Source organism: Gopherus evgoodei, chromosome 1, assembly GCF_007399415.2.
Source record: "Gopherus evgoodei ecotype Sinaloan lineage chromosome 1, rGopEvg1_v1.p, whole genome shotgun sequence".
NCBI classification, from domain to species: domain Eukaryota; kingdom Metazoa; phylum Chordata; order Testudines; family Testudinidae; genus Gopherus; species Gopherus evgoodei.
Window position 1 is genome coordinate 58,040,270 of NC_044322.1, and position 22,879 is coordinate 58,063,148.

Here is a 22,879-nt window from a genome sequence, read left to right on the forward strand (position 1 = left end):
CATAGGAGACGGAAGGGTGGAGAGTCTCTGGGTTAGGCTAAAAGGGGTAAAAAACACAGGTGATGTCATGCTGGGAGTCTACTACAGGCCACCTAATCAGGCGGAAGAGGTGGATGAGGCTTTTTTCAAACAACTAACAAAATCATCCAAAGCCCAAGATTTGGTGGTGATGGGGGACTTCAACTATCCAGATATATGTTGGGAAAATAACACCGCGGGGCACAGACTATCCAATAAGTTCCTGGACTGCATTGCAGACAACTTTTTATTTCAGAAAGTTGAAAAAGCTACTAGGGGGGAAGCTGTTCTAGACTTGATTTTAACCAATAGGGAGGAACTTGTTGAGAATGTAAAAGTAGAAGGAAGCTTGGGTGAAAGTGATCATGAAATCATAGAATTTGCAATTCTAAGGAAGGGTAGAAAGGAGTACAGCAGAATAGAGACAATGGATTTCAGGAAGGCGGATTTTGGTAAGCTCAGAGAGCTGATAGGCAAGGTCCCATGGGAATTAAGACTGAGGGGAAAAACAACTGAGGAAAGTTGGCAGTTTTTCAAAGGGACGCTATTAAGGGCCCAAAAGCAAGTTATTCCGATGGTTAGGAAAGATAGAAAATGTGGCAAAAGACCACCTTGGCTTACCCTTGAGATCTTGCGTGACCTACAAAATAAAAAGGCGGCATATAAAAAATGGAAACTAGGTCAGATCACGAAGGATGAATATAGGCAAATAACACAGGAATGCAGAGGCAAGATTAGAAAAGCAAAGGCACAAAATGAACTCAAACTAGCTATGGGAATAAAGGGAAACAAGAAGACTTTTTATCAATACATTAGAAGCAAGAGGAAGACTAAGGACAGGGTAGGCCCACTGCTCAATGAGGAGGGGGTAACAGTAACGGGAGACTTGGAAATGGCAGAGATGCTTAATGACTTCTTTGTTTCGGTCTTCACTGAGAAGTCTGAAGGAATGTCTAGTATAGTGAATGCTTACGGGAAGAGGGTAGGTTTAGAAGAGAAAATAAGGAAAGAGCAAGTAAAAAATCACCTAGAAAAGTTAGATGCCTGCAAGTCACCAGGGCCTGATGGAATGCATCCTAGAATACTCAAGGAGTTAATGGAAGAGGTATCTGAGCCTCTAGCTATTATCTTTTGGAAATCATGGGAGACGGGGGAGATTCCAGAAGACTGGAAGGGGGCAAATATAGTGCCCATCTATAAAAAGGGTAATAAAAACAACCCAGGAAACTACAGACCAGTTAGTTTAACTTCTGTGCCAGGGAAGATAATGGAGCAGGTAATCAAAGAAATCATCTGCAAACACTTGGAAGGTGGTAAGGTGATAGGGAATAGCCAGCATGGATTTGTAAAGAACAAATCGTGTCAAACTAATCTGATAGCGTTCTTTGATAGGATAACGAGCCTTGTGGATAAGGGAGAAGCGGTGGATGTGATATACCTAGACTTTAGTAAGGCATTTGATACAGTTTCGCATGATATTCTTATAGATAAGCTAGGAAAGTACAATTTAGATGGGGCTACTATAAGGTGGGTGCATAACTGGCTGGATAACCGTACTCAGAGAGTAGTTGTTAATGGCTCCCAATCCTGCTGGAAAGGTATAACAAGTGGGGTTCCGCAGGGGTCTGTTTTGGGACCGGTTCTGTTCAATATCTTCATCAACGATTTAGATGTTGGCATAGAAAGTACACTTATTAAGTTTGCGGACGATACCAAACTGGGAGGGATTGCAACTGCTCTGGAGGACAGGGTCAAAATTCAAAATGATCTGGACAAATTGGAGAAATGGTCTGAGGTAAACAGGATGAAGTTCAATAAAGATAAATGCAAAGTGCTCCACTTAGGAAGGAACAATCAGTTTCACACATACAGAATGGGAAGAGACTGTCTAGGAAGGAGTATGGCAGAAAGAGATCTAGGGGTCATAGTGGACCACAAGCTTAATATGAGTGAACAGTGTGATACTGTTGCAAAAAAAGCAAACATGATTCTGGGATGCATTAACAGGTGTGTTGTAAACAAGACACGAGAAGTCATTCTTCCGCTTTACTCTGCGCTGGTTAGGCCTCAACTGGAGTATTGTGTCCAGTTCTGGGCACCACATTTCAAGAAAGATGTGGAGAAATTGGAGAGGGTCCAGAGAAGAGCAACAAAAATGATTAAAGGTCTTGAGAACATGACCTATGAAGGAAGGCTGAAGGAATTGGGTTTATTTAGTTTGGAAAAGAGAAGACTGAGAGGGGACCTGATATCAGTTTTCAGGTATCTAAAAGGGTGTCATCAGGAGGAGGGAGAAAACTTGTTCACCTTAGCCTCCAATGATAGAACAAGAAGCAATGGGCTTAAACTGCAGCAAGGGAGATTTAGGTTGGACATTAGGAAAAAGTTCCTAACTGTCAGGGTAGTTAAACACTGGAATAGATTGCCTAGGGAAGTTGTGGAATCTCCATTGCTGGAGATATTTAAGAGTAGGTTAGATAAATGTCTATTAGGGATGGTCTAGACAGTATTTGGTCCTGCCATGAGGGCAGGGGGCTGGACTCGATGACCTCTTGAGGTCCCTTCCAGTCCTAGAGTCTATGAGTCTATGAGTCTATGTGTTTTTGAATCATCCAATAAGTCATCCAACAAAAAAAGAAAATTCAAGACATGACATTCCTGTTTTTTCTAAGAAAAAAGGGAAGCAGAATCAAACTTTTTGGGAGATGAAGGGTGAGAGAATTCCTTTTAGGACTTATTTAAAGAACAAAAAAGGTTGCACAAGCCTTTGTAGGTCACCTTTATAGATGAAATATAGTCACCAGTTAAAAATAAAAAATCAACAACCAATCCATAGACTGCTAAACCACTATCTCAACTATTGCAACTCCAAAGCAGAACACTTCATTTTTTATTATTGTTAGTGACTTTTTTTTTTAAAGTACTGCCATACAGGTTTACCAATAAACCTGGAAATTGACTTGCAATGTTCCTGTCCTAGTCTTGACTAAAGCCAACAAACTGTGCTTATTGAATGGTCTAGTAATTAGCTTATATCCACATACAGTCTATGGTGTGAACAGAGATGAATATATTACTACTGTAACATAGTGAACAAGCTACTCATTCTAATATAATGGTGTTTCTGATATCTGTGGAGCAGTAGCTTGAGAACATCGTGGGACCCAGATTCTTCTTGTTTCTCCTTTGATAAGATTTTTAATATATAAAAGAAAAATATCCAAATATTTAGTCTGTCCTGTTGCAGTAATTTTGCTGGTCTGAACTAGACATCTTCCTTCTGACACACAATCTTCCTATGTAGCACCAAGGGCTGGGATAAGGGCTGAGGCCATCTGTGGTTATACATGGGAAGGTCCAGTCCAAAATGACTCCTCTTCCTTTGTAACATTCCTGAAATCTTCCATCTCCAGCAGATGTAATGAATGGATTGCAGTGGCATCCACTTCCTAACCATTAGTTGTGCTCAAAGGCAAGGGGGCTGGATCCAGCACATGAAGCAGTTGCACTCATAGTTTTATATTTGATTGATGTAGCAATACTCCTACTTTGCAGCTTTCCTCCAGATCATAAAAAAGGTGCGAGGCCACAGTTTCCTGGAAGTATCAGCTATACAACAATTTCAGTATTCATTTATAACCTGGAAACAAAGAGTCTGAGTGGGTCACAATTTTTTGAAGAAAAGGACTCCTTTAAATTAAATTTTCACTGAAATGTTTAATTTGACAAATAAAGAAATTTAAAATTGAGAGGGATGAAAAAGAAATCACATGTTGTGTGATAATTCCCTCCACTCTGTTTTAACCAGCTCTACCAATAACCATTCACAAGAACACAGATAAACATGAATCTGATGACACTTTGTTCAGATTCACAGAGATGTTAAAGAAAAGGGTATGCATACAGAATATTATTTAGGTAAAAGACTCTTATCAGACTATATTATATATTCATCCTCAAACATAGATTACCGTTTGGATTGTTAAATATCTAATTTAATGTACAATATGTGCATTATATGACTGAATTAACTTTCCTATTTGAACTTTATTTTTCTTTCTGTTCCTCATTAGTGAGAACTCAATTCTAGGATAAGGACTTAGCTGTTAAATGGAGCTTACAGCCCAGTACAGCTGCATACAACTATCAAAATATCAAGTGAACAGAACTCTTTCAGTGTGCATGTGCAAAAGTAAATATTTAACTAGTTATAATTTTACTATTTTTTTTTCAAACTTATTTGATATCTATTTGTCATTGGGAAGTAGTTACATACAAACTTTAAAGTTCAGTTATTCATGTGCAGTTAAATGTTGTAATGCTATTTAAAGTGTGTGTGTGTGTGTGGGGGGGGAGTTCTACCTGTTTTCATTGACCATATATTTTAAAACTGATTGGATTTTGCTAAAATATTCAGAAAAAAAATCCCCTCTGGGCTGACACTGATAATGGAAAATTTCAGCCCTAAGAAGAATTTTTGAGAAAATTGCAGGAATTTATAATGCAAGGGGACTTGCCACTTTAGGCTTGATTTTGCAAACACTGATGCACGTGCTTACCTTTCAGAGCATGAGTTGTCCCATTAAAATTAAACGTGTTTATAAGGTCCCGATGTAGGGTGACAAGACAGCAAGCGTGAAAAATTGGGACGAGGGGAGAGGGTAATAAGAACCCTATATAAGAAAAAGACCCAAAAATCAGGACTGTCCCTATAAAATCGAGACATCTGGTCACCTTATCCTGATATTACAATGAGCTCCATGTGGGCTGGAGCCTAGTGGAAATTAATGTGGTTCCATGCAGAGATCCACTAGGTCAGCTTGTTGTCTGGATCAAGAACCAGCCCTTGATGACGTTTTTTCTTACATTGGCCTGGTCTGTACTGGGAAGTACATGGTGCTAGAAAACATATTTACTAACAATTTTAAAATTCTTGTTCACGCTAAAGACAAAATCTTGCTTAATGTTGTGTTAATGGTTTCTAACACAATGAATTGTGTACATGTAGACAAAGCCACCGTGGAGGCAAGTGGGTAGTTGGTAGGGTGACCAGATAGCAAGTGTAAAAAATCGGGATGAGGGTGGGGGGTAATAGGTGCCTATATAAGAAAAAGGCCCCAAAATCAGGACTGTCCGTATAAAATTGGGACATCTGGTCACCCTAGTAGTTGGAAAAAGAACAGGAGTACTTGTGGCACCTTAAGAGACTAACAAATTTATTTCAGCATAAGCTTTCGTGGACTACAGGTCACTTCTTCGGATGCATAGAATGGAACACACAGAAGATATTTATACATACAGAGCTGTTGGGTACGTTGTGCCTCATATTTCTGATAGAGGGAAAGCGAGAGCTTTCTTCTTTTGCAAAATGAAGGCTGCAGGCTGTTGAAAGGGGTGCTATTCTGACTGGTGGATTTAAAATGACTTCACTATAATTTAGCTACCACCAACACGTATATTAATTGCGAGATGTGAAATGTTGCACAAGTGTTTCCTTTAGTTATAGCAGTTTTATAAGAAACATTTATCTATATTTGATGTCGATCTAGAAAACAATTAAAAAAAGCTGCATTCATTAGTCGCATCTTTTTTATATGCAGCTGTGAATGTTTAACACAGCACATGATATACTGTCCTTAATATCATATCATCTATGTTGACTGTATCACTGTGGAAAAGATCTTTGCTGCCTAAATATTTATATATTCCTAAATTTTTGGTTAATCCACTAAGAAGTACTATATTATCTATAGCACTGACATTTATGAGGAAACAACTGAACTGAACACATTGTAATTGTTTTTATATATATAATTCACATCTTCCTCTGCTGTAGTTCATAGGTTTCAGGTGAGTGGAATCCTGGGGAGGGGGCACGCTAAACTGGAGTTAGAAAACATGAGCCCACCTCCAGAACCTCACTCAATCCAATGAAAGGATGAGTCACTCCAGAAACAGCTCCACTGACTGCAATGACCACTGTGCAGCAGCCAATAAAGGCACTATTTGCACCCCACCCACCAACCTCTCCCCTTCCCCCACCAAGCCCAGTCCTCTACGGAGAGACAGGGGCACCACATGGCAACTGCAGTTTGTTGCACAAAAGAGGCACGTGATGCTGGAAAAGGCAGCCCTGGTGATAAAGCCTCAGGTTTCTCATTCAGCAAAAGGAGGAGGGGGGGGGTGAGAAGAATATCCTGGATCGAAGTTAGAACCGATGGAAAGAAAACGAGACAGAACGTAACCCTGTGGCTACCTCTGCAAGAGGATGGGGAGGGGAGGGGAGGGGCCGGGCCGATCATGCGGGGCAGAGCCATGCGTGCACCCCGAGCTGCGTGGGTCTGAGACAGAGACGTTCTGCCTGGGGCGCGGCGGTGGCAGCTCTTCCCTCCCCCGCGGTACAGCCCCTGCAGCGACCCCCAGCTCTGCGGGAGCCTATTAATAACTCGGGGCCCGCTCAGCCAATGGTAGGCGCCCGCCCCGCCCACCCGAATTCGCTGGCCAGGCCGAGCCGCTCGTCACCGCTCGGCAATTTCCGTCCGCCGGCTCCAGACGGGCTTTATGTCTGAGGGCTCAGCACGCCTGCGCCGCCGCCATCTTACTTCTCGTCTTCTCCCTCCCCTCCGGCCAATCCCTCCTCTCGCCCAGCTTCGGCGCCGCGCTCCAATGCCGTGTGAGGAGGCCCGGGGGGCGGGGGAGGACGAGTCGCGGTAGCGGGGGAGCCGGGGGCAGACAGACCCAGCAGAGGCAGCAGGAGGAGGAGGAGGACTCAGCCCAGCCGGGGGCTGCAGAGGAGCTCGCTGTGAGCCCGAGGGAGCCGGGGCAGAGCGGCTGAAGCGGCCTCGCTGCAGAGAGACGGGGCGGCGGAGGGAGAGGCCGGGCCGGCTCCCCTCCCTGCGCTGGGCTCTCCTAGGGGAGGAGGGCGGGTGGCTGCTTGTTCCGGCCTCCTTCTGTCTCTTTAACCCCCCAAAATGATTCAGCTCCATGGCTGCCACTGACGGGAATGTCCCTGCCCGGCTCAGGCTGCCGCCGCCGCCCTGCTGCGTGCCAGCCCTGTACGTATCTGCCTGCGCCTTGCTGCTCCTAGGCGCCCCAGCCGGCCGAGCCCCCGACACCCCCTCGCCGCCCCTCCGCACCCAGCCGCCAGAGGCGGCGGCGGCCGCTCCCCCGGGGCCCCGCGGCGGGGAGGTCCGCTCTGCCGACAGCCACCCCCCTACAGCTACACACAGCTCGGGTGGGAGGGGGGCGGGCGGCTGCTTTCTGAGTTGGCCGGATAACGTGGGTAATTTCTTCCCTAGCACCCCGCCCCCCGGAGAAGAGGGCCGGAGGGGGAGTGGAGAGCGGAGGGGAAAGTGACCGGCAAAGGACTGAAAGTGTCACATTCACTGGCTCTGATCTGAAGGCGGCGGAGGGACCCGGCCTCACCCGCCCCCCCCAGCCCCGGAGAGGAGGAGGAAAAGGGGCGGTTTAGTGGCAGTGCCGGCTGTGCCGAGCCGTCTCAGCCTGTGCTGTGTGAGCCAGCGGGGAGGGGAGGGGGTTATATGTGTGTGTGTGTGTGTAGTGCCTCTCCCTTGGGTTGCATGCAAAGCTAACTGTGTGGCTGTCTCTCTCCGGGCCGGAGAACTGCACTCTTAAAATAAACCCGGTACAATGCACCAGCCTGACTCAGCCGCAGACATTAGTCCTAGGAAGATGGCGCACCCGGCAATGTTTCCTAGAAGGGGCAGCGGCGGCAGCTGCGTTACTGCGCTTAATGCATCAGGTACCGGCGCTGGTAGCGGAGCCCTCTCCACCGAGGATTATCCGCCGCCTCTGCTCATCCAGCCGCCTCCTCCGTCTCTTGCAGCATCTTCATCGGCGGGTCCACAGCCGCCACCCCCTCCTCCACAAAGCCTGAATCTCCTCGCCCAGTCTCAGCTCCAGCCACAGCCTCTTGCACAGAAAAAGAAAAGTGGCTTCCAAATTACCAGCGTGACCCCTGCTCAGATCTCTGCCAGTATGAGCTCAAACAACAGCATAGCAGAGGACACAGAAAGCTACGATGACCTGGATGAGTCTCACACTGAAGACCTGTCTTCTTCAGAAATTTTGGATGTTTCTTTATCCAGGGCCACTGACTTGGGTGAACCTGAACGAAGCTCCTCCGAAGAGACTTTAAATAACTTCCAAGAGGCTGAGACCCCTGGGGCCGTCTCTCCAAACCAGCCTCATCTTCCTCAGCAGCATCCCCCTTTGCCACATCACCCACAGCAGAGTGTTGTGATCAATGGAAATGTTCACCCTCATCATGGTCACCATCACCACCACCTTCATCATCACCATCATGGGTATCATCATCCATCACATCCTGGGGTGGGCAGTACACCAGCTTCTGGAGGACCACCCTCAAGTCCGTCATTTAGAAAGCTGTCCACAGCTGGAAGCTCTGACAATGTTATCACAACTGCACCAGTTTCTGCTGCATCATCCACTGGTACTCCTGCATCTGCCCTGACTAATATTCGCACTACAAGTACTCCTGGCAATATAGGTGTAAGTCCTGTTACTGGAACTAGTATGTTAAGTAATGTGGTTGGTGGTAGTCCTAGCATGACAAGCAGCATGCTTGGTAATGTTAATATAAACTTAAGCAACGTCACAAGTACTACTAATGTACATGCTTTATCTGGAACCAGCAGCAATGTTAATGTGAATATCTTGAGTGGTGTTGGCAATGGTACGAGTGCTTCCTCTAATGTCATTAATAATGTTACTAATCCAACTGCAGGAATGGCAGTGGGATCAAGTCAGCAGCAGCCTGCAGCTGGCACATCAAGGTTTAGAGTTGTAAAATTAGACTCCAGTTCTGAACCTTTTAAAAAAGGTAGATGGATATGCACTGAATTCTATGATAAAGAAAACGCTGTAGCAGTTACAGAAGGAGTAGCAGTAAACAAAGCGGTAGAGACTATAAAACAAAATCCACTTGAAGTGACTTCTGAAAGGGAGAGCACCAGTGGGAGTTCTGTTAGCAGCAATGTAAGCACACTGAGTCACTACACAGAAAGTGTGGGAAGCGGGGAAATGGGAGCACCTACTGTGATACAACAGCAGACATTTCAAGGTATGGGTCCACAGCAGATGGATTTTAGTTGTGCTGGACCTCAGACTATTCCAGCATCCAATATACCGCAGAGTATTTCTCAGTCACAGCTTGCACAAGTACAGTTGCCTTCTCAAGAAGTAAATTATCCACAGCAAAAGCAAGGAGTCCAGTCTTCAGCACAGGCTAGTTTAACAACTGTTGCTGGTGTTCAGCCAACTCCAGTTAATGTAGTAGGTGTATCATCTTTAGGTCACCAACAACCTGCTATTCCAAGTGTGGCTCAGCAGCAGCTCTCATATTCTCAACCCTCACGTCCTGTGCAAACTTTGCCTGTTGTACCACAACAGCAGTTACAGTATGGACAACAGACACTTTCCATGCAGATGGCCCCTGCACGAGTTAAACCAGTGAATCAGAGTTCTGTGACAGGGACCATACCGGACTACATACAACATCAGCAGATACTTCAACCTCCAGTGCCTGCTGTGCAATCCAGCTCTACAGGAGTAGGAGCAGGAACACCGGTTCCTGTTGTTCAGACACCAAGCATCCAACCTTCTGTACAAGTACATCCTGCTGTGGCACCAGCTCAGCCTGTTGCACATGCTCAGACAGCAATGCCACCTGTAGGTACTAGTGGTCAAATTATTAACATTGGACAACAAGGAAATGTACCTGCTGTGGTGCAGCAGCCACCTGTTGCAAACCAAATTACACCTTCAGTTATGCAGCAAAGTGCTGCTCCTCCATCTTCACAAGTGGTGCAGCCTGTTCAGACTGGGATAATTCAGCAGGGACTACAAGCTGGTGCTTCAGGCCTTCCTCCACAAATGGTAATTGCTTCACAAAATGCTTTGTTACCTGTACAACCCCAGGCACAAGTAGAAACTGTAGTTCAAGGAATGACCAGCCAACCATTGCCTGCAGTTAGCCCTATACCTTCTACTAGTACTGTTCCTGCTCCAAGTCAAGCTAGTTCAAATGTACCTCCTGATATATCTTCTGCTCCTGTAAGTTTGGGTCCATCACAGAACGTAGCACAAGCTTCAGCTGTGCAAAATGGGAATTTGGTTCAAAGTGTTAGTCAGCCTCCCTTGATATCAACTAGTTTAAGTATGCCAGTGGCACAAAATGTGCCACAACAGATACCGCTAAACTCTACTCAGTTCTCTGCACAATCACTAACTCAGTCAATTGTAAGCCAAATTGAAGATGGCAGGCGCCCTACAGAACCTTCCTTAGTTGGTTTACCGCAAGCTGCCAGTGGTGAAAGTGGTGTTGGAGCATCAGCTGTTTCAGATGGGAGTGGCAGCAACATAACATCCTCTGCTTCCCTGTTTCCACTGAAAGTACTGCCATTGACAACCCATCTTGTTGATGGTGAGGATGAGAGGTAAGATCATGCCACTAACTTTGCAAAGAAACCATATCACTTTTATGTACATGAGTTTGCAATTACCATTGCAGTGATTTCATAAGATGACTAAGTGTAACGTTGCAAATATAGTTGTGATACCTGCTTTGTTAGAAAAACAGTTTCTCAGATCAGGACATATACAGCTACTGTGTTAAATTTCTTATATTGCTCCTCTTCTAAGAGAGGGAGTGAATTGTATTGATTGCACTCTGAAACTATGTTGCATGAGTACACTGTCTATGTGTAATAGTACCTAGAAGGCTGTGTCCCCCTTCATTATATTATATGTACACACAACATGTATAGTTGACTGGAAAAGTACGCTTTGGAGTGTGATGGCATACTTAAAATAATTATCAAAATTGTGGGGAGCAATTCTTAAATACAGTTAACTATTTGAGATTTATTTTTAGGTATATTTTACAAACTTAAGAGGCCTTTCCATTTCAGACTTCCTATTTGAATCTTGACTACATCATGGTTTGGTCTGCTGTGGATGGAAGGTTTGGGCCAGCCACTTCAGTCAATATGGGGATGGAGTGGGGCTGCTCTGGGGTGGTGGTGAGCGACAGAGGAGATTATTTTAAAACATTGTTCAGATTGCTCTGACCCTGGATGTTTCCTCTCAATGTTCTCTGCAGCTGCTCTTCCCTTCCCCCTCTTTGAGCCTAACATGAGGCACTTGCATGTTTTGTTCCTGGAGTTTCCATTTTAAAGCCCTGTTACATTGCTGGAGTTGCTCAATTCTGCACAGGGAGCACAGGCCTTTGAAATTGATGTGCCTGTAGTACAGTCTCAGACGGACCATTGTTAGATACTTGAAACATGAGGGGTGTGTTTTTTTTTTTTTTTTTTTTTTTAAAGATAGATGAGAACTGGGTGTCTTAATTTGTGTGTTTGTGTATGTGCGTGTGCTGGTTTCTTTGGCAATGTGTGCAGTGTAACTGTGTCAGTTTCAAAGTTTTCTGCCTCTTGTACAGAATTTAGCAGCCTTGGCAACAGCCATTTTCAATCATTATTGTATAATGTTAATGTCATAGCTGTATCTGGTAAACCCAGTTGGGATTAGGTCCCTATTACAATGGGCTCTGTAAAAATGCATATGAAAACATGGTACTTCTCCCAAAGAATTTACAGTCTGAGGCCTTGTCTATGCTACAGGGGAAATTCAATCTAAGCTACGCAATTTGAGTTATGTGAATAGCGTAACAAATTGACATAGCTTAGATCTACTTACCATGGAGTGCACACTATGCGATGTTGACAGCTTCTGGTCGAGTACAGGAGTCAACAGGAGAGTGAACTGCGGTCGATTTTAGCAGGTCTTAGACCCGCTAAATCGACCACCAATGCATTGTTTGCCCCTCGTTGATTTCCCCGGTAAGGATAGACAAGCCCTGAGAAGAAGAAATTCCATTAATGTGAGAGGAGGGTAACTTAGGACAGAATTAAATAGCCTTGAAAATGAATGGGGGAAGAAAAGGACATGGAAAAAAAAAGATTCGTATTTTCCTTCTCACTTGTAGTCACAATGAGAGGTGAGGGTGGGTGGTGAAGGTTTGTGTTTTTTTTGTTTTTTTTTAAATTCTTAGGTTCATACAGCTGTTTAAGAGCTGAGAACTAGTAGAGGACAAATTTGTCCCCATTATGGTAGATCTCAGGATGCTGAAAGGTTAGATATTAACGTTAATATTAGAGGAGTAGCCGTGTTAGTCTGGATCTGTAAAAGCAGCAAAGAATCCTGTGGCACCTTATAGACTAACAGATGTTTTGGGGCATGAGCTTTCGTGGGTGAATACCCACTTCGTCAGATGCATGTCATCTGACGAAGTGGGTATTCACCCACGAAAGCTCATGCTCCAAAACATCTGTTAGTCTATAAGGTGCCACAGGATTCTTTGCTGCTTTTACAATGTTAATATTATATCAGCTGTCTTTGATACTGTTGATCATGAGATGTTGACTTGCTAAAGGTGGCTTTAGTCATTCTTTTGAAGAGATCACAGAGGGTTAGAAAGGGAGGTTGCTCATTTTTCGTGAGCTCTTGCATAAAAGATACTCGCAATATTCTGTTAGTGGCCCACTTTCTTTTCAACAAGTATGTGAAGCTGGTAGAGGAGGTATTGAGATGTTATGGGCCTACAGTGTCACCATTATGCAGATGATGCTCATCTTTATGGGATTTTTTGTTTTGTTTTTCCCTTGGAGAACCTGAACATTGCTCTTTGCTTTTTCAGTGTTGGAAGAAGTAATCAGAACTGATGCTAGCTGGTGTACTCAAAGCAGTTAAGATGGCAGCATGCTTGTTGATATTGAAAAGCGTTTTGAGAAATTGGCTGGGGTATGTGACTGCACACTTATTTTGAGGGTAGAAGTCAGCTGTTTTTCCACAGTTGATAGATTTGTTTGTAGTTCTTGAATCCCAGGTAGTAGCAGTAGCTGGAAATGCTGCCGCCTTCAGCTCTTGGCTGGCCAAAGAGTGCATCTTTTCCCCACCTACGCAGACTGTGCCCTTCATTATTTGTCTTCATCATCTCCTAGTGGATTACTGAAATGTGCTCTCATGTAGCTACCACTGAACATCCCTCAGATGCTTCGCTTGGAGTAGAATATGACTACTTGCTTTTTAAAGACCTGTAGATAGATGAGACTATACTATCGCCGTGCACTGCACTGGTTGCCAGTCCCCTGCTTAGTCAAAGATAGATTATTTACAGATGTTCTAGCACCTGGCTATCTCAGAGATCACCTCTCCCCATGTATCCCTTTTCAGAATATACCATTAGTGGGAATGCTTTTGCTTTCCATCTGGGGATGGAATCCTGGAGCTACTGAAAATACCTTTTCAGTACCAGATTCTTGGCTCTGTAATGCCTTTCCACTTACAGGACTCAGACTCTGATAGACTGTACCTTGCGTCGTTTCCTAAAAGTGATATCTCTTTGGTTTGGTTTTTCTCTCATCTCCTCAGCCACCAGTCTCCTTTAGTTGGTATTCTTGGTTTTGATTCTTTTTTGCTGTAGGGTGTATGTATTAGATTAGATGTCTCCTGTTTTAGGGACTAATATTGTTACACATACCTGGACTCTATATACTGAAGAAATAGGCACCTTGAAATATGTCCAACAAGTAAAATCCAGGCAGGGGATTCTAGACTCTAGGTGGGCACTACATTTTCTGATTTAAGATTAATGTGTACACATCACAAGTAGTTCCAAATCTGACAAGGGAAAATGCCTAAGAAAAAATATAATTGAATAATGCAGAATGACAGCATAATTGGACTGGTGAAGTTGTAAAATTCCATTGTGAGCATGCATCTGAAGAAATGTCTGACCCATGTAATACCTTGTGTAAATTATATCACAGTTTTCAATGAAGCCATTTTGTAATTGTGTGTACATTCATGTGTCAATGTCCTTTTGCCTTCAAATTGTTGACCCTATTACCTCTTCAGAGCAGTAACTGCACTCTTTCCTGTGCCCATTATTAGTACATAGGCTGTTAAATACTCTGCTGTGTTAATCTACATCCTTTTAAGAGGAGAGAATTTTCTCTTTGACATAATAGCTCGTATTTCCCCAATATAAGTCAGACTGCTGTATTTCTAAATGTAGCAGAGAAGCCATAAAAAGAAGCATAAAGATGAACTCCCTGACAGGATATCCTGTGGAAAATTAATCTATAAACTTCAGTTATTGAAGAGAGAGGGTAAAAGCAATACTGTTACAGCTGCCATATTAATACACTGTTTCCTCTGGCTTCTGTTCTCTTAGCCTGTCAGATACACCTCACATTTTGACATGTCAAACTCTAGACTTGTCATCTGTCCCAATAGCTCCGTTTTCTAAAATATAGGCAAATTCCCTTTTAGTGTTTAGGTAGTTTCTTTTTTCTTGAGTCATGGTATATATTAATTTTTTCATAGGCTATCTCATTTATAGGTGGCTCTTGTCTCAGTTTACACAGCCTGATTATTGAATCAAGTCAATTTCAAACAATCTTTGATCTTCAGATGTTTTAACTATGGAAATCTTTCTTCATTTTATTTTTAATGCCCATGGAATCTTTCAAATAGATTAAAAAAACTTAATAAAAAATTGCTTTACATTTTCATGTATGTAGACTTTGTATTGCAAAATTAGTCACGATAACACTTTCCTAGGCAGTGCGTTAACATCATATGCAAATAAGTTCACAGTGGGAATCCATGTGTGCAATAAAGAGCACAGCTCCTAGTATTTAGTTTACATACAACAGATTTGGATTTTGTATTTATATTTCTACTGATTTTTATAGGTACAAAGATAACTTAAATCACACATTTTGTTTCAGATTTGCCTCTCATTCATAAATGTTGCTTTATGGTAAAGATCAGACAAATAACAATCATTTTCTTCATTTGTTTTGTTCATGCTCTTGAGAGCACTTTGTGTAAGTCACTTTCCCACTGCTTCCTCACTAGTCAGTCTGTGTTTTCACCTGTTTGTCTTTCACATAGTAACAGGGTGTGAGAAACCAGTTTGAAAAGTAGGAAAATGATTGTAAACCCATAAAAACTGGTATGGAGACTTTACGGCATGTGTAACACTTGAAATTATTTTACATTTTTTTTCCCCAGTGAATTTCAGATTGCTGATGTGCCTTTAAGATTGGAGGTAGAGCAAATCGCAAATTAACGTGAGAATACCGGAGACAGTATAAAATTAAGCAGAAGTATAAACTTCATGCTTTGCCATATACTAGGAGAGGGGCTGCAGGTGAGGGATGATGATCAATTGATAAATTATTTCACAGAAACAACTAATATAAATGAAGTAAGAGTACTATTGACAGTCTCAAAACACGATAGGACAAGAAACAATAGCCTGAAGTGAAGGAAGACAGGGAAAAGTTCTTAAGAGCAATTGGAGAACAGAATAGACTCCCAGGATATGTGATTGAAGCATCATTGTTATGGATTTTTTTTTTTAAAGGCTAAAGACATTAATATCAATCATGTGGTGAGAAACTCTGCAAAATATATGACGTCAGACTGAGTGACCGATCTTGTTTTTTCTGATCCTGCTGTCTGAATTTTACTCTTTTGGTCCTTGGCCTACCAGTGCAAACTGTTGACGCACATATTTAATTGTGAAACTTACTGCTGGGGTGTGAACATTTAACTCCCATCAACTCATTTTATGTAAAGCACCAAACAGTTACTATATAGTATTAGTTTTCGGACCTGGTTTATTTTATGGGGCAGAGACTGAATAGAACAGAGGTTCTCAAACTAGGGGTTGGGACCCCTCAGGAGGTAGCGAGGTTATTACATGGAGGGTCATGAACTGTCAGCCTCTACCCCAAACCCCGCTTTGCCTCCAGCATTTATAATGGTGTTAAATATATTAAAAAGTAGTTTTAATTTATAAGGGGGGGTTGCACTCAGAGGCTTGCTATGTGAAAGGGGTCACCAGTTTAAAAAAAAGTTTGAGAGCCACTGGAATAGAACACAATAGCATGATGTCTTGCCTCTTGGGATAAATTCTGGTACGTGCATTTGAAGAAAGCTAGTACACATGGGTAAATGGGTATTTTATCATTAATAGTTGGTGAATTGATGGCATGCTAAAGCCTATTGAACAAGAGCTTTCATGATTTTGACATGTAGAGGTTACGGGACAGCATTTACCACATTTCATATGTATGAGTAAAATATTTGTTTTTTAGTATCATGTTTTAGTGAAATTATAAGTGTTTATAATTTTGCACTGTAAAATCATGTTATTATAGTTAGAATGGACCAGAATTATGTATTTCCATTGTACAATGACTGTCAACTATTTTTCTTTGAGCTAGCCATCCCATTGAAGTCATAATGTTTATATCCCAAATCATCAGAGCACTCCATTAAAATAGATCTTTTAAATTAAATTTATTCCTCTTCAGGTGATCAGAAGTGACTTCTGGCTCCCTTTCCTCCTCCACAATTTTAATATACATTTATTGGCTGTTAATTATACAGCGGTTCAATTAAGTTACTAATGGTGTTCACTTATGTTTTTTTACCAAGATTTACGAAAATAAACATTTAAATCTGTGTGTGTATATATATATATATATATATATATATATATATATAATGTGTGGCCTAGCTTTCTGAGGTGTTGAGAACCTACAGCTCCTATTGAAGTCAGTGGATCTCCAGATATTGGGTAACTCTGAAAATCAGGCAACTTATGTAGGTGCTTAACTTTAGATATCAGGCTTAAAATTCTTGCCCTACATTTATTTCTCCTAGTAGTGCAGAATCAGCAAAGCTATGGAAAAGTAGTGAATTTTATTGTTTTGCACAGAACTGTTACTCAATTTCTGGGACAAAGTCTGCCCTTGGTATCGCCTGCGCACCCTCATTTAAGGCAACAGTGGGTATTGTACAGGTGTAAGGCAGAATTTTGAAGGTAATTGGGGTGAATAGGTCAGGAGACAACATGGTTTGACTTCTTGGCTAGCAATATTACCTTTTGATTTGACCAAAAAAAAAAAATAAACAATTGTAATCATTCAAGTACAAACATGGAAGCCAGTAGCGTCCTTTTTTCAATAACTCTTCGTGGGGAGCAGGGGGTAGAAGCCTACCATACATTTGTACATAACTTGGGAGAATCAGAATGCTAATGCCTTTTGAAAATATGTAAACATTTTGGTTCAGGTATGGACTTCTGATTGCAACTGGAGATAGTGTATAGCTTGTGTTCTTTGGCCCAACTGTGTACTTAATACTGTAGAACATTAGGCCCAGATCCAGCAAAGCACTTTAACCACATACGTAGTCCTGTTGTCATTAAATGATTGATTAGCTAACTTATTCTGTTTGCATTAATATTTCGTTATTGGTTTGCATGGCCAGGAAAGAAAATTTGCAAGATTTCTAGGAGGGATGTATCACAAATTCCTGATTCTCTTCCCCTCACCCCCCCCCCCCATATAACCTAAAATTTTAAAATTCAGGCCCTGTTAGTCATGTGAACAAAATATAGAGCACTGTCCAAAAAACGCCAAGCAAAACAGTGTTAGTGGAGTTTTAGAGATGAGATTTCAAACACACCAGTCAGAAAATTCAGGTCAGGGCTGCACAACAACCTTTACACCATCCTTTTATGAATATGTAATATTTTGTATTGTATGTGCTCTCCAATTTTATGTTGCAGTAGTTGTGCAGTATGGCACTCACAGCTGAGTTGCACAGCTTTCTGGATTTGAACATGAAATATTTCAAGTATACCAGAGGTTCATTTACCTCTGTATACCTTGTATCCAGAGCATTACAACTTGATTCATTTTCCAGAATAGCAGAAGCAGCAGACTGAACCTAGAATGGAACAGCTGAGATGAAAGGTGAACTGAAAACTTTTTGTAAACTTGAAAACAAAAAGCAACAGCATCAGTAACAACAACAAAAAAAAGCGAGATTCCACAAAAGCAAAACCTACCTATAAATGTTAAAAATGAAAGCATTTTAGAATTCAGATATTTAGGTCTGCCTTTATTTAGATAACATGAAAAGATTTCAGTGTTCTGTATTTTTCCTGCAAGTGATGATGACATAGACATAGTTAAAGTATGGTTATGGCCAGGATGGTGACTTTAAAAAAAAAAAAAAAAAAAAAAGCAACTTCTGAACCCAACAGATGTTTCCTTTATCTCATCTGCTTAATTTTCTGAGCGAATAAGATCTTTTCCAAAAAATAACTGAGATGCAGAATATACCTTCTTCCATGTTCTTCAATGAAATTTCAGATTGCCCCATATCAGAGCATTCCTGCCTTTACAGAAGTGAAGCAAGAAAACTTTGAAGCATTCCTAGGTGTTTGTCACTAACTTTTCTAGAGGGGAAAAAAGAATACCGAGTTTGAATTTGAGTAAATAAATGGAAGAATGAACTGTCTTCAAATATGCCATTTAAAAGTCTAATTTATTTTTTTTAGTTTACACGCATTCTGTTATGAGTTCTTAAACTTTTAAGCACACTTGTAAAGAGTTTAAGGTTCTTCTCCTCTGGTGGGAAGTACAGACCCCACATGGGGTCTGAAGGGGCTATAGGGCAGTACTGGTCCCAGGTAGCCTGGCCACTCCAGACCTGCAGAGCATGCTCCAGCTGGAGAAGCAGTTGAAAAGGGAGCAACCCATCTCAGGAAGGGAAGGTCTGAGGAGGAGGACAGGCCTTGCCTGGAAAGCTCCTGATAAGGACACTGGAGAAGCCTTCTCAAGGGAAGAAGTTTTGCCTGTTGAGCTCCTTTAGGGCTGACTGTTTTACTTGCCTTTTCTTTTTCCTTTTGCTTTATGTCAGACTGGAGGCTAGAGGAGAGAGGTAGACAGTAGGATGTGACCCAGGGAGGGTAACTTGGAAGACACCTTTGGGGGCCAGACATGGACTTTCCCAGGGTCCTGGGTTAGAGCCCAGTGGAATGGGTGAGCCCATGCTCCCCTACCAACTGCTCCTAATATGATAGGGACACAGACTTTCTGCCCACCTGAATGCCCATCTGATTAAGTGAGGGACAGGACTGTAAATCCTACCCATGGGGGGAGCGGGTGGCGGTGCTGGGGACACTAACCACTGGGCCACTTGACGCACCAAGGATTCTTTTACACCACCTTGTAAGCAGAGGACGCTTAAGCAACATTAGGACTATTTAAAAACTGACGTTCCATTTTTACTTTTGTTCAGTACTGATGTCTATTTAAAGAAAGTCATTTCAGAAAAATAAATACCATAGTGATGTAAGAAAAATGCACTATTTTACTTCCTACCTTCAAGAATAAATGCCGACTTAAATGCTAGTGTCAATCCTGGAGAAAAACTTGGTGAAAGATGATACATTGTACAGTCAAGACAACTCCAAGAAACATAGATTGGAAGAGTAGATGATTTAAAAACTGTATATCTTAGTGAGATTTCTCCCAAAAGGAAAATGGTAACTTAAATAGGACATAACATTAAAATTGTGTAAAAAGGACTTTTTTATAAAAACGAAGGCCAATAAATATTTCTATATACTTAATTTAAATGAAAATTTTAAACACTTCCTCTGAAATGTCTGAACTACAACCATTGTAATGCTGAGAACTTGAACAGGAAATCAATTTTTTATTTCCCATATGAGAGAAATGCAGAAAAGTAAGAACATAAACAATAACAAGTAAATTGGATTTTAAAAATTATTTCATTTCAAATGATCAGTGATGACATTAGCAGATATATTTGTCTACAGTATGACTTTATATTGAGTGTTCCTTAAATAAACTATGCCATAATTCTGTCTTAATAAACTTGCCCAGTGAACGAACCAGTCAAATTTTGCTCTTTTGGATTGTCACCAAAATTCTTCAGTTTCTTGGGTGGTTTGTATATTTATATTCTGATGAAAGATGGAAAGAAACTAATACATTATTATTAGTTGATTAAGAGCAGAAATACTTGATAATAGAAACTTGACATGCTACTTGTGACTCAAATGAAAAAAGTAAATAGCTGCTGGATTAAAGATTTCAGTCCTACATAGTTCATACAGACAAAACTGATGGCAGTTGAAACGTAAAGTATATTATCATGGACAAATATTTTATTAACTGTAGAACTTTTGTGAATGTTAGGCTGATTATTTTTCATAGCCAAATGTAAAAGCAGAACTTTACTTTCAAGGATTTGCTAGAACTTCAGACTGTCTCTCTTCTTAAGAACGTATTTCTATATACATGAGGTGAGAATTGTTCTCTGAAGCCCTAGCACAAACTAAGAATTTATAACTGAAACATTAAAAAAAAAATTGCAGAGATTGGAAAGCTCATGAAACATTTGTAATGCAATATTTCAGCTGTTTTACTAGATATTTATTTATTATGTTAATAGAAATTCTGATGTTTTGGCCCTTGTCAATGGCAAAAGTATTTGAGTGCCTTTTAGCAGTCTTGAAGTGAGAGACTAAAGCAGTGCTTAATTTAAGTATTTTCTTGCTGGGTGGAACTTTGAAATATTACTAACTTTGGTATAAATCTGTGTACTTTGCTTTTGTTTATATGGGAAAATTGACTGGCATAGCTATAGTAGAATTATAATTCTTCTAATGTTATAGTGGTTAATTTCCCTGTGTTTTACATACTCTTGTATAAACTTGTTTTTCTGAATTATAATGGCAAACACCCTAAAGTAGCCTTTCCCCTTTTCTTAATATGTTCAACTTGACTAGTGACCATAGAAAATAGTTTTGTATTTCTCAGGAGAATATTATCAGTTACTGATTAACATTACATCCCTACTTCCTGTGTGGGTGGAGAATGAAGCAAGGTGAAGCTTCTTTCTTACATGATTGGGAGGAAGTAGCTGGACTTCTCTGCTACAATTGAGAGTTGAAAGTAGAAGCTGTAAGGGGTGGCTGAATTTTATTTTATTTTTCACTAAAGATCTGTTCCTTGAGCAACTAATGTTTTTTTAACCTGTCCTTTTTGTATTCATTTAAGACAGATTTAAACCTGTCTGAATATTGTTTAAATATGGGCTTTCACTATACCAGTGCTCCATTGTCTGCTAATGACTTTGCAGCGAACTGAAGATGCTGTACATGCGTTATCACATGAATTTCCATGTAACTGAATAGTGGTGAAAAATGCAGGTTAATTGTAGGCTCAAGTCAGTAAGTGTCAGTCTCAAACACAATATCTTAAAAATGGGTCACAGGTAACTGTAATTCTGGCATTTCTTAATTTTTGAATGCTTGCCTTTGTAACATTTTAATGTAGTTATTTTTGTGTAATCGCTTATATAAAAACATTGGGGGGAAAAAATCTATCGTGCAACCATGTAGACTCCCACATGCTCCTGTTGGAGCACATAGCTTTACCACTTGAATTAATGGAATAACTGGTAGCAGCGGAAGTAGACTGTTCTCTGTGTGGAACAGCCTCTATGGAGGGAACAAGTACACCTTGCCAGTGAGTTTTACAGTTGTTTGCTAGATAGCAGTGGAGTGTTGAGACTTGGGAATCCTGGACTCAGTTCCAGATTGTGGAGGGGTATAAGTTCTAATCAGTAGTTACAAACTGTTGTGCCTCTGTCCCTTTGGCTCTTGCACCTGTTCTTCTCCTCCTTCCATCACTTGTGTTCCTGTCTCCTTGATGTTTTCCACCTCCTCTGCTCACTGCCCTTCTGCATTCAAGTCAGTCTGTTTCCTCCATGCTGTATGGGCATCAGTAGGGGGATATTGAGGGCACAGGAGACACAGTATCCCTGCTCTCGGTCCTGAGCTCAGCACTATTGGAAAGAAGTCTTGCTCAGCCTCATGATGGAGCATGCGCAATCTTTGATAAAATGATAAAAGCTGTGTGGGGATGAAGTATGCTCAGTGCAGTCAGAATTGTTGGAGGATACAGCTGCCAAACTTTAACAAGCCTCTTGAGTATTTGAAAACAGATTTTTTTCCAGTGGCCTATAATTCAGCCAGATTTGTGTTGGATTTTCCAGGAAATGGCAAAAGACACATCTCTAACATCAGGGAGGTCTCCCTCCTCCTCCTGCCAAATTTTAAATCTCTGCTCTAAAGCATGGTGATTCTACAGCTTCTCAATGAAACAGCTGTAAGAATTTTTTAACCTAGGGGAAGACTGTTTTTTTCTAATCTTGTTCTTGGACAAGGCTGAGCTGTTTTAGTGGGGATCTCTAAATAGATAAATAAAATAAAAATTAGATGAGATTTGATGAGATGAAAATCTCATGCTTCAGTGCATAAGCTAGCTTCTAACTATTCAGGGTTAAGAGGAAACTTTCCCTGGGCCAGGTTACTCATACCTACTTTCAGCAATTTTTTTGCACTTTCTTCTAAAGCTTCTGGTATTTATAGTTGGAGGCCGGCTGGTGCACTGATCTGGTATGATAACTCTTATGTTTCAAACTAAAAATAAAAAAAACAGTGGAGTCATAAATCTCAGTTTTGCCTAGTTGAGTACACAGGCTTAAGGTAGGTGGAAAGGAGGGGAAACTAATGTTATGGGATGAAAAGGCAAATCAATAGTCAAAAAATTTTTTTCCTATTCAGTTGTTTATAGAATCTCAAATGATCAAAACTGGTCATGTGGCCATTAAATACCAATCGTAACTCGGTGACCAAGTCACTGACTTTATGTAATAATAAAGTTAAGATTGTGTTGCATTTTTTAAGGTACAGTAAAGTTGTAGCCAAAACAATATTATAGTAAAGCATCACTACAAAAATGTCAAAATTAGGAGTGCTATTACTGTAAACAGCATGGCTGAACTGAAACATTCTCATTCATTTAGCCTTTGTTGCTCAGAAAGCCATTCTCGTGCGTGAAAAATGTAA

General features: G+C 41.2%; 1 protein-coding gene across 11 annotated transcripts in view; it reads left to right on the forward strand.

Annotated features, from left to right (window-relative positions):
- Positions 1-6,596: 6,596 nt before the first annotated feature.
- Positions 6,597-22,879, forward strand: part of TSC22D1 (TSC22 domain family member 1) — a 131,185-nt gene continuing 114,902 nt past the window's right edge. For 7 of the 11 annotated variants that reach the window (XR_004000776.1, XR_004000777.1, XR_004000782.1 and 4 more), the window contains exon 1: positions 6,712-10,496. Coding sequence is in view for 5 of the 11 variants with exons in the window: in XM_030565599.1 (XP_030421459.1) it covers positions 7,669-10,496 (2,828 nt within the window). In the remaining 6 variants the exon portion in view is untranslated. The other 4 variants (XR_004000774.1, XR_004000775.1, XM_030565582.1 and 1 more) reach the window with 3 other exon arrangements.